Source organism: Vicia villosa, linkage group LG6 (genome assembly GCF_029867415.1).
Source record: "Vicia villosa cultivar HV-30 ecotype Madison, WI linkage group LG6, Vvil1.0, whole genome shotgun sequence".
In the NCBI taxonomy this organism is placed as follows: domain Eukaryota; kingdom Viridiplantae; phylum Streptophyta; class Magnoliopsida; order Fabales; family Fabaceae; genus Vicia; species Vicia villosa.
This window is the reverse complement of record NC_081185.1, coordinates 165,971,749-165,984,478: the sequence shown is the minus strand read 5'-3', so window position 1 is coordinate 165,984,478 and position 12,730 is coordinate 165,971,749. Positions and strand designations below refer to the sequence as shown.

The 12,730-nt window shown below is 30.8% G+C and overlaps 1 protein-coding gene across 1 annotated transcript; it reads left to right on the top strand.

The window, feature by feature from the left end:
- The first annotated feature begins 321 nt into the window (after positions 1 to 321).
- On the top strand, positions 322 to 723 carry LOC131615253 (uncharacterized mitochondrial protein AtMg01250-like). Its single transcript, XM_058886724.1, has one exon. The coding sequence runs from the start codon at positions 322 to 324 to the stop codon at positions 721 to 723; it is 402 nt and encodes a 133-aa protein (XP_058742707.1).
- Positions 724 to 12,730: the final 12,007 nt, after the last annotated feature.

The following is a 12,730-nucleotide window of genomic DNA, read 5'->3' as shown; positions in this document are numbered from 1 at the left end:
CGCCCTATTTGTTTAGTGGGTTGTCTATATAAAGCACTTGCTAAACTTTTGGCGGTTAGATTGAAAAGGGTCATTTCCTCTTTGGTTTCTCCGTGTCAAAGCGCTTTTGTACCGGGGAGACAATTGCTCGACGGTGTTTTGGTGGCTAATGAGGTGGTGGATTTTGCGAAGAAGGAGGGGAGAAATTGCTTACTTTTCAAAGTCAACTTTGAAAAAGCTTACGATAACGTGGATTGAAATTTTCTTAGATCCCTTTTGGTGCGGATGGGTTTTGGTACGAAGTGGCGGAGATGGATGGAGTTTTTAATTTTTCAAAGTAAGATGTCCGTTTTGGTGAATGGGAGTCCTTCTAAAGAGTTTGTGGTGGGTAAAGGATTGAGGCAAGGAGATCCGTTATCACCTTTTCTTTTTGTTTTGGTGACAGAGGGGTTGGCGAGGTTAGTGAAGAAATCAATTTGCAACGGGAAATACGGTGGATTTGCATTTAATGCAAGATGTAAGATGGATATTCTTCAATTTGCGGACGACACTCTTTTGGTCGGTGAAGCATCTTGGAAGCAAATTTGGGCTATTAAGGCAGTGTTGAAAGCGTTTGAATTGATTTCGGGCTTTGGTATAAATTATCACAAGAGCAAGTTGATTGGTATTAATGTTAATACTCATTTTGTGGAGGCCGCGGCTTATGTTCTCTCTTGTAAGATTGAATATAGTAAGTACTTTTAGTGATAATGAATAAATTGAGGGAAAATTAAAATGAAAATGAGGAAATTTGAAATTTTAATGAAGAGAGAGAATAAGTGTATGTAATAGTTTGATTTGAATTTGAAACGGTGCAATTTTAGTTTACCATGTGTTCATATATGATTGATAGAGAAATATATTATTTTAGTTATTTGTCAAATACATATTTACCCTTTTGCAAGTGTAAAAAATTTGAATAAAAAAGACAAATTCGGAAGTGCATGCAATTGATTGTTATTGTTAGATAATAGATATGATTGATAGAGAAATATATTATTTTAATTATTTGTCAAATACATATTTACCCTTTTGCAAGTGTAAGAAATTTGAATAAAAATGACAAATTCGAAAGTACATGCAATTGATTGTTATTGTTAGATAATAGAATATATGTTCAACAAAAAAAACTAAGCTCCTTAGGTCATACACATCCGGGTGTTTCAACAAAAAAACAGTATCAAAGGTGTTGGGTCATTAATTCAGAAATAAACACTAGAGAACATTTTTATATTAAAATTTTTATTCATGAACAACTCACTTTATAGACACATCATATACTCGTTCAAAATCTTAAGTTGATAGATATGCGAATTTTTTAACTTATAAAATGCTAAATCTTAACTTTTTTTTTTTAATTAATTTAAACCTTTCACATATTCAACTCACATTTATTTTTCTCAATACAAAATTTATTGGTGTTTGACAATTTGAATTTTATGCAAAAGAAAGTTCTTTAGCACATAAATTGGATTAATGAATTTTACTATATAAAGAATAGATTTAATTAATGGTATTTAGAAATTCACTTTTCTAGGTTGGAACCAGTTTGTCTCTTTTAACCATTTGAATTGGAACGATTGTTTTCATTCAATCTCATCATAGTATGGACATTGTTATTTACTTAATTAACATTTTAAATTCATTTTCTTTACTCCTAGCACTCAATTGATAGACGAGAAAGAACGTTGATATCAGAAAACTTTAATTTGCAGAAAATTTGCAGAATTCTAATAAGTTAGAGAGAATTTAAATGAAAAAAAATGTGTTTCTTAAAAAAAAGAAAGATATATTAAGCTTTTATTGTATGTGGATATGAATATGTGTTTTCATTTTTAATTTTAATTAATCTAGATTATTAATTAGATCTAACGGTAATTTTTAAGTGCTTCACCGTTGAGCCATTTAATTGATCCCTCGTGGTAGACGTTACCAAAAAATATATAATTACATTTCACCATTGCAATTCAAAATTTAATTATTGCATTCATTACTTAATTTTATATCAAAAATTTACTTTAATATTTAGCTTTCAATTATAAATTAAAATTATTTTTTATTAATATATTATAAATAAATATTTTTTTTAAAATAAAAAATTAAGATATTGATTAATTCGGATATGCATATTCGAAAATCCCTGAAAAAAGAAAACCCCTGAAAAATGAAGTATTGGGATACTTCATATATGCATATTCGAAAACATGGTGCGTTCGGATATGCATATCCGAAAGATATTTTGAAATTTTCAAAAGTGTTTTTCACCACGTAGAGATGTACTAAAAAATTCTCAGTTATTATGGTTAGGGTTGGATAACGTGTCTGGTCGGATGCATTCGGGCCTAAAATTTCCACTGAACCCAAAGAAAATTTTACTTCTTACTCGAACCGTTATTATCACCCGTTCTTTTTAGTATGCATGATTCCAAAATGATTTTTCAAATTTTGACTTGCTTCATGAAATCGCTCAACTGATAAGTATGGGTATTACATCCTCAATGTCTTCATGAGCATCTTTTATAGCATAGTCCAAGTCATCAAAGAAAGGATTTGAAGGTTTATAAGACTCAAGTTTATAAGGCATTGAGTCAAGAAGGAAAGCATTAATGATAAATTATACTAAAGATAAAATAGATCAAAATTGCAAAAAGAAGAAAAAATTAAACAAACTTTTGATCTTTCATTAAAAAAGAGCAACTTTAACACTATTACATTTTAAGTAGTTACATTTACTAAGTTTAATGTGTCAATGTCACTTTTAAAATTATTAAGCATTATGCTGAGAAATATCGTAAAGGTATCCCATTAATACTGATAGCAATCCGTAGCCCAATGAGACTTTTTATTCTTTCTTTTGGGCCTTTAAGGTTGGTCCAATAACACTCAAATTTGTATCCTAAATAAAGACAAATTTTTTATACACTCGAATGACTTCTTATAAACCCGCGGCGAAATTTCAAAAATATCTTTATATTTCGGATGTGCATCTTCGAAGACACTTTTTTCTTAAAAAAATGTAACTTCGGAGATGCACGTCCGAAAGAACCCAATTTTTAGTCTTGGGATTTTTCGAGTATGCATATCCGAAAAAATTCAATATTTATTAAAAAAAAATCAATCGTATTAATAGTATAATAAATTTTATTAATCAAAATATATATTTAAATATATACCATTTTAATCAAGATATATAATTAAATATAGATCATTTTTATTAAGATATATAATTAATTAAATATTTAACCGCATAATGTTGTGATAAATTAATTTTTATAATTTAAAAAAATAATTACTTTTATAATTTAACCACATAAATATTTAACCGCATGTTAAATATATACTATTTAAAAAATAATCATACTATTAAATTCCAAAAAACCACGTTAAAAAAATTTTAACTTCCAAATTAAAAATAGCTAAAAGGAAATAAACCCAAAAATCACTTATTTCCATATTACCAATTAATTAAATAAATAATAAATATTAATGAATGAATTAAATTGTCAATTAGTTAATAATCCATTCCCACATTTCTACTCGAAGTGTTAATACTTTTTTATTATTATTATTATTATTATTATTATTATTATTATTATTATTATTATTATTATTATTATTATTATTATAGGTTTTTTTTTTAAAATTTATGAAAATATATATTATTATTTTTTTTACAATATAAACTATTATTAATAAATATTTTTTAAAATAAAATAAATTTTTTTTAGAATATTAGAATACTTCGGGTATACATATCCGAATTAACCAAGGATTTTTCCGGATATGCATATTCGAAAAAAGATTTGATATTTTAAATCCAACATTTAAATTGAAAAAAAAATATTTTCAGAAATGCATATTCGAAAAAACTCAAAAAAAATAATTTCGGAGATATATATCTGAAATAACACTAAATAAATGGTGATGTTTGTGTCTAAAGGTGGTAGATTTCGATCTCAATTTGAGTGTTGAATAGAAAATACCACTTTTGAAAGTAAAAATCACTATATTTAATACAAAACAATGATAAAGAATAAGGATTTTATTAAAAAATTTATACTGTCATACAATAAAAACATATCAATCTGTCATGTCATATATTTGATTAAAGTTTTATTGTTTAATCTGATGGCATACATGGTCGTCATTAATTAAAAATGTTAGTGCATCATCTTTTTCTAAAAGAATAATACTTTTGAAAAAGTTAGTTTAAATAATTTAAATTAATTATTAATATTATTTTATTTTTAGTCACCTATTTTATATCAGAACAAAAAAAATATTTTCTTTAAATTAATTCTTTATTCTTTCAAATATCACATTTTGTATAATTTCAATCTCAACCCATATTATAAATTTAAACAAATGACATTTTTTTATTTTGAACACTCAGTAGTGATGACCACTTTTTAGGCAAAATATCACCATTTTAGAACTAAAATAATACCAATTTTTTTGAATTTAGACCGAAATTAGAACAAATCTGATACTTGATCAATAATTTTTTTTGTCTTGATGCACATGAGACTATTTCACAAGAGAGATAAAATAAGAATTGCAAAATTTTTTTTGTCTTGATGCACATGAGACTATTTCACAAGAGAGATAAAATAAGAATTGCAAAAATAAAATTTTGCTTTATATATAATATAATGTATTAGAGATAAATATTTGTCCAACACAATTAATCAAGATGACTCAGGATAGATAAAATTAAAATATTTTTTAATAATTCAACTATTGTGATTGACTAACAAGCTAAAATAATATTATATTATTAGTATATATGAATTAATAATATACCCTTTCAATTCCAAATATAAGATATAGTTTGATATACAAAAATTGATGTGTTTGATCTAAATATATCTATTTTTGTGCACTAAACTTTGTTTTAAATTTAAAATCAGATGAAATACTATTTCCACGGGCCTTCCAAGGTTGGGTCAGTCATTTTTTTTGGGCGATGGTTTTCCTCTTGTGTATTACTTTCTACACTCCTTCATGGGGTGCATATTCACTACTGAAGAAAGTCACAAATACTTATAGATTTAAGAGATGCATTTTTGGTCGCACTCATAATACACACTCTCAATACTTTTGTGAGTGAGCTATTTCATATTGTCTAAAAAATATTAGAATGTACATCTCTATATCCACATTTTGTTAGCTTAAACCACAAAACAATAACAAATACAAAAATTTGAAGAAAAAAATAAATTAACATCAAAATACGTAGCATTACATAGATAATTGTTAACATAAATTTAACATTATATTTCATTAGGACGTTGCAACATCACTATCGTCGGTCAGTCTTGCAATTGTCGCATCCACTTCAATTGAACTATTTGTTTCATAACTGTGAAATTCACTCCACATAACCCTTAAATCTTCATTCGTTTTCAACTCAAACTTGCTGAAGTGAATCTTCCCTTTGTTGTCAATCGAAGGTGAACAATACTCAAGCTTCACAACTCTTTGATTGTTTGAGTATTATAGGAGATTCTCCAATATAGATTTCAGATCTACAAGAGAGGTGTACTATGTGGCCCTAAATTCAAGTGAGGGGTTTGCGCCGGTGAAGTAGATAAATTTGACTTGGAAATATATGTTTATTCTGGTGTGATGTGTTTTTGTAAAGGGTTAAATATGTTTTTAGTCCCTATAAATATCTCAATTTTAGTTTTTAGTCCCTATAAAAAATATCGACTTTTAGCTCCTATAAATTACTTTTGCACTCAGTTTTAGTCCCTGTAGAGGGACTAAAACTGCGTGCAAAAGTAATTTTATAGGGACTAAAAGTCGATGTTTCTATTTGTAGGGACTAAAAGTCATTTTTGGTAATTTTATAGGGACTAAAAATATATTTAACCCTTTTGTAAATAATATGATTTGAGAGACCACATGTTTATACAAGTTTTATATCATTCTGGACCTTAGAAACTCTATCCTGTCTCATGGGATATTTTGTATAAGCATTTTTGAACTGACCTTGTTTTTATTGCAAAATATGGGTTTCTACAAATATGCATTTTCAAAATACCCCATGTTTGATAGTTTTGTAGTTAAAATCGAGTTAATCTGTAAGTGCATCTCCGGACTCGCTCCACTGATCAACTATTCGTACATAACATGTTTTATGCGGGGACAAAGTTGTTAATAGGTTCAAACAAATTATTTTCTTAAAATTGACCCCAATTTTTATACAATTAATGTTGAATATATATTACATATGCATGAAATTGTATATAGATTTTATCTGTGTCAACAATACATACGAAAACGAGTCACCATCTAAATAAATAGTTAGATAAAAACTAAAAATCATCAAAACATGTGTCATCACCTAAATATATTTCTATAGTTGTGTCGTCTTTGACTTTTCCTTATCTTATTCTCTTTCAATCTCGCTCAACTTGGTGAACTCTTCCATCCTTTTTTAAAGTGATTCGACCAAGTTTCATCCATTTTTGTGGAATGTGTCGTCCACTTCGTTGATGTCTAATGTATATGACACCCCAGTTTCAAATAAAATTGAACAAAATGTTGTTATTTTGAAAGTCATCCAATACATATGATGTGTCCGAGTGGATTTTAAGTGGCCTACTCCGAAATGGAAAAATGTTTTATGAGAAATCATATCTTGTCAAATCAATACAACCCTATTATAATAATTTGCTGTATGACCCATTTTTTGGGAAGCCCGTCCATTTTTCCATTGGTGGCAGACCGCTAACACAAGGAACATGAGCATTGGGAATTGCATCAAAATGTTTGTTTTTCCCGTATAATGATGTGTATGATTCTCTATGCAACTTCAATTCTCTAACGTTGTGTTTGTTCTCCTTTATTGAGCAAACCCGAAACAACTCAAAAATCGTATTTGTCATCACCTTTAACATTTACAATCCACTTAATGTATTTGATCATAAAAAGAAGCATCTCTTTAATGTGGATTTTTTTTTGTAATGGTGGTGAGGGAGATGGTTTGCAAATGCGTGTTCTCTTGAAAACATTTTTTTTTTAGATTTAGGAGTTGGAGTATACGATAAATGTAAGTCAACATATTCAAAGTAAGAAGGATATTACTTTGTAGAATTGTCACTCTCGGTCAGTTTAACCTTATTAAGGGTACCCTTCATTTTAACCGCACTAATGCAGTAAGAAGCTTTTACACAAGTTTTTTATACATATTACACCTGTTTTTTATCGGGTGCAAACTCATCGGGTGAGATATGTATGAAGAATTTACACCCGTTCTAAAACGGGTGTAAAAAGAGGATATAATACTCCAATTATACATATAACAGGTGTAAAATATCTGATATTTACATTGACTTTCAATGAGTTTACACCCTATTTTAGATATAAAGTGTGTAAAGTGTATATTTACACTTAATTTAAACGAATGTACATCCTATTTTATAAACAACGGGTGTAAAATATATGAAATTTAAACATAATTTCAATGAATTTACACCTTGTTTTATAAATAACGGGTGTAAAATGCCTTATATTTACACAGGATTTCAACGTATTAATACTTTATTTTAAATTTAACAGGTGTATAATACAAGATAAGGCGTTTTTTTCTTAGAAACATCTTATTATGAATAATAGAACATATATATGAAAAAAGGCATCAATTTTTAAAAATTAATATGGACCAAAATGCAATATTAACCGTTCGATTCTGAGGGTGGTTTCAAATCTGTGGTTTCTGGATAGGAAATCTTGATAAACTACTCTTTGATATGCAACTTCATGTTGTCATGAACTTTTATAAATCTCTCGTGGATCACTTTCCATTCGATCTTGATAGATATATTTGATTTATCATCCTTCATCACACCATCATTATTCAACCAGAGCTTTTTCTAGTGAGTGTAAATCTCATCCATACATATAGGTGTAGCAATGTCAAAAATTCTATTTTTTGGTTTGCACTTTATTCATAATAGAATAGCAACAAAAGATCAATTGTCCAAGATCAATTTTTTGGTCGAGAGTAGTGATTTACTTTGTGTTTTGTGTTTGACGGAGGGCGAATCTTTATTGTATTTGTTCTAGGGCTGCGGGGTAACATCGAGAATTTGGAGAAGAGTGTTTGCTTGGATTGGCTACATCCCAGAAATGTCTTAGGAGATTTTGGGTTTCTTCCATCATTGTGATAAGTTGAAATGCTTGACTAAAAGGACTATTGTGACGGTGATTTGGTTAGCTACGGTTAGGAGTCTATGGCTAAAGCGAAATGCTGTAATCTTCAAGAACGAGACTTTTAGCTTTACCGAGTGTATGTCGGAGATAGTTCTTAATTCGTGGAAATGGCTCTTTATGTTTTACAAACTAGTGGATAATTGTAATTTTCATATTTGAAATATTCTACCGCTCATTTGTTTTGAGTTATATGAACTTTCTGTGTTGTCTTTGGGCGAAGTATCCCTCAAGCCCCCTTGTTAATTCCATTGCCTATTAAAAAAAAAAATTACAATACTAAAGCAGAGACTTCTTCAATTATTCCATTTTAAAAAGACACATATAGACCATATAGTTAGAACTCAACAGGATTCCCAACTTGTGTTTTGCTTAAAAGCATGCCAAAGTTTATTATCTTCACTGTTGTAACCTTCGTGCCATGGATAAAATCGGAAGATAATACCTCAACATGTGAAGTATAAAGAAGCTGCAAAAACATAAAACCCTACATCTGCAAGTACCTAACATACATAGGTGGTAGATTGAGTTTGGTCCCGTCTGAATTAGTAGGCCATGGAAGGGAACCACGCATGTCACAAGAGATTACATATCTATTCTGGAAATATCTATGTCAAAAACTTACCTTTGACCTTGGTGATCTAGTGATCTAGATATGTATGTGGTCCTGAACTTTGGTGTAATTTATATACACTTCCTTCCAAGTTCCTACCAGCCTAAGTGTGAAAACAGAAGGGTAAGTGTGTAGGGTAACAAACTATGTATGATTCAACGCAAACGGCGCCGAACATGGTCGTGGACCACTCCCTCATATGAGTACTTGCTTGCTAGTGCTTAATTAGAAGCAGAACATAGTGGTTCATTATTCCTATGTACGGAACTTGATTTGCAAATATATTTTTGTAGGCACAATTTAGGATCATACACCCAATAGTTATTTACCACTAGTTAGTAATATATAAAGTACATTCAGCATGGTTTCATCATCCAACGAAGTCGGAAACGAATAATTATCGGTGTTCTAGAAACAGTTTTTGGGTATTGAACATATTTTTGATAGATGCTGACCCTTTTCAAACATATACCTTTGACCTGTGGTGTGCCAGCAAATTCAAAAACTAATGATAATTTAGATACTTGTTAGACACGTCTGAGACACGTGTCTAGAGATTGAGCATACATTTGCAATCGCCTATGCATTTCTTGGGATCTCATAACTACAAAAATTTCTTCATTGTTTCGATTTCTTATGAGATCCATTATCAAAAGATTGAATATTGTAAAATAGTTGAGATATGGTGAGGGTATCATTAGTGCGTTATGATAATGGTAATATATTTGAGTCTCGGAGCCAAAGGCCAGCTAGTCCGGGTAGGGGGTAGGTGTCTGGTCTCAACCCGTATTTTTTTTTTTGTACTCCCCCGAATTTAATAGTTAATTTTTAGACAAAATCAGAGACAAAATTAGTAAAAATGAGGCGTGCAAATTAAAACATATGAATAATTAATGGCGTAAAGTTTTTGTCCAAGCTGCATAAAATTCCTGGCTCCGCTACTGGTCTCAATGGTCCCTGATAAAGTATGTTATTGGTAAAAACCTAGTTAGGGGCAGAAAGTGAACTAGTCACCCAAAGTTGGTTTGGGCGCCCACGTTGGAAGTGGTAAGTCTCCCACCTAAGATCTATCTCATTTATTACACGTAGATATAACGATAGAAAGATTTTAAGGAAGGAAGAAAGTCGTCTCTCAAAATCGAGGGAGAAAGAGCTCTTTTACTCGCAGGTTTTTGATTTTGGAGTAATGAGATTCATTCTTAGCTAAGCCCATAAGTATCAATAATTATTCTAAACCTCCAAACATACATGGTCCTTCATTGTCACCAAATCAACAAATTCACCTTCTTTCACCATTGTAATTTTCGCAAGTACAATTGGAGTCACCGAGGGACCAGGTAGAAGTAACATAGGTCACATCCATATTCACTTCACAAGCCTCTTATCGAACTCCATTGTTTAAATGGTACAAACAATGACCACCAAACTATTGTTGAAATGCATGCTGCTATGGAAGAATTGTGTCGCAACAATCAAGTTTTGGAGGACAACATCGTTAGCCTTCGGAATCGCTTGTAAGAGGTTGACCTACTCGAGGAAAATGAAGTTATGGTCCCCTAGCCTCTTTCCGACGAAATTTGGGGGACCTCGTGCCAAAAAATATCGGACCTCCATCATTGATAATATTTGATGGAAGGTGTGACCTTCTGGAGCATGGCCCCTCCATCAACATCTAGATGACTAAATGATGTCATTCCTGCATGTTTTAGACCACAAAATGGTCATAATCCCAAGTGTATGAGGAAGTCGAAAATTCTGTAAGCTATACCTTTGCATCCATTAAAGCCTAAGCTCAGTCAGCAAGAAAGAACAATTACATGCATTAACCATGCATTTTCTCCTACATATCATCTGAACAAGCGACATGCATTAACAAAGGCATCAGTTAAAACAAAACATACATTAACACTTGCATCAACATAAAACATATCATGCACTAAACATGTATAGAAACATGCATAAGCAAGAATTCTTTGACCGCTTATGGAAGTCCATATTAGTCTCCAGCTAAACTGTTATAATTTCCCTGGCAAGAATGCGTGTTGATTTCAACAGTAAGTATTTTTCCTGTAGAGTCCTTTCAAAAGTTTTCCCCAACAAAGCTTGCTCCGAATGAGTCTTTAAGGAATCTCCCCGTGTACATGGTCTTCTTAAAAGGTCCATGCTAACTCGTGAGTAGGTGTTGACCTCTCATATCTCCAACAAATCAATATGTCTTCATGATCTAAGACCATCTCCCTTTTGGTCATGATCTTTTTTTTTCTTCAATTATATAACATCTCAATACGAGAGTTTGTCTTGTTAATCCTCAGGAAAACTTTCATTTATCTCATGAGGTTGCTCTGTTATTGCTCAGAGAATCTCTCCAAGTTTGTCTATCGAAAGCTTGCCCTGTTAATCTCCGGGAAAACTTTTATTTGTTTCGAGAGTTTGCACAGTTAATTCTCATAGAACCTCTCAAAGTTTTGTCTTTTGGAAGTTTGCCTTGTTAATCCTCAGGAAATCTTTCAGTTTTCTCTTATGAGAGTTTGTCTTGTTAATCCTAAAAAAAACTTTCATTTGTTTCTCAATATGCTCGGAAGATTCTCCAGGTTTGTCCATTCAAAAGTTTACTCTGTTAATACTCAGAGAAACTTTCAATTTTTCCTTCGAGGACTTGTTCTATTAAAGCTCAGAGAGTTTCTCAAAGTTTTGTTTTAAAGTTCACTCTGTTAATGCTAGAGGATTTGTCAAAAGTTTGCTCTGCTAATCCTCAGAGAAACTTTAAGTTTTCTCCTCCGAGAGTTTTCTCTTATAATCCTTAAAAAAAACCTCTCAGCCTTTTTTAAAAGTTTGCCCTATTAATCCTTAGTAGGGGTGGAAATAGGCTGGGCCGAGCTAGGCTTTGCCAAGTCTAAGCCTGTAAAAAAATGAAGCCTAAGTCTGGCCTGTGGCCTGTCGTAGGCTTATTTTTTAGGTCTGAGCCTGGCCTTTTCGAAGGCATAGTTAGCCTGTTAGCCTATATAAAAGCCTATTTATTTTAGACATATGTATATAAGGAATTAAAATAATGTTTAAATAGACTAACTAACTAAAAGACCAAGAGACTAAAAATATATTTGCATTGGCTTATTTTAACTTACCTCTTAGCATAATTTCTAGGAGATTATTTGTTTAAGAGAACTTATGAAAATAATGTTCATCGGAAGTTTTTATCTTATTTTCACAAGTTCTTCAAGATAACCAAATTTTATTTATGTATTGTAATTCAAACTATAAAACATATCATAATGATAATAAAAAATATTCATATTTATTTAAATAGGCCGGCCTGATAGGCTTAAAAGGCTTTTTTTTAGAGCCTGAGGCCTAGCCTTTTTAACTAAATAGGCTTATAAAAAAGCCTAGGCCTTTTCTATTTAAAAATAATGTGTGGCCTAGCCTGAGCCTATATAGACTAGCCTGTAGACCCCTGTTATCGGCATGACCTATTTCCACCCCTAATCCTTAGGAATACTTCCTTTTGTCTCAAAGAATTCTTCCTGTTAATAATCAGGGTACCTCCAATTCTTCGAGAATTTATTCTATTAATCCTCATAGAATCTCTTGGTTTGTGTGTTTCCATACTTCTTTTTTGACGGAGAAAATTGAGGTCTTCTTATATTTAATCATCATCTATAGTGAGAATATGCAGACCAACCAACCACCATCTTCTCCAATTAAAGATAATTAAATATGAGATACAAGTCATACCTTAAATTTTGTCTATCCTTTTATTACTATATTAATTTTTTAGTAGCATTATATTTCATATGTGTGATTTAGCCCATTTAGGAGTTAAGTAAGGATGCAAGAATCTGGTATAGAATCATATCTTTTATTTGATTTTTAGATATTACAACT

Bases quoted from the DNA above. Each gene is read 5' to 3' on its own strand.
- LOC131615253 (XM_058886724.1), top strand. From the start codon at position 322: ATGTCCGTTTTGGTGAATGGGAGTCCTTCTAAAGAGTTTGTGGTGGGT.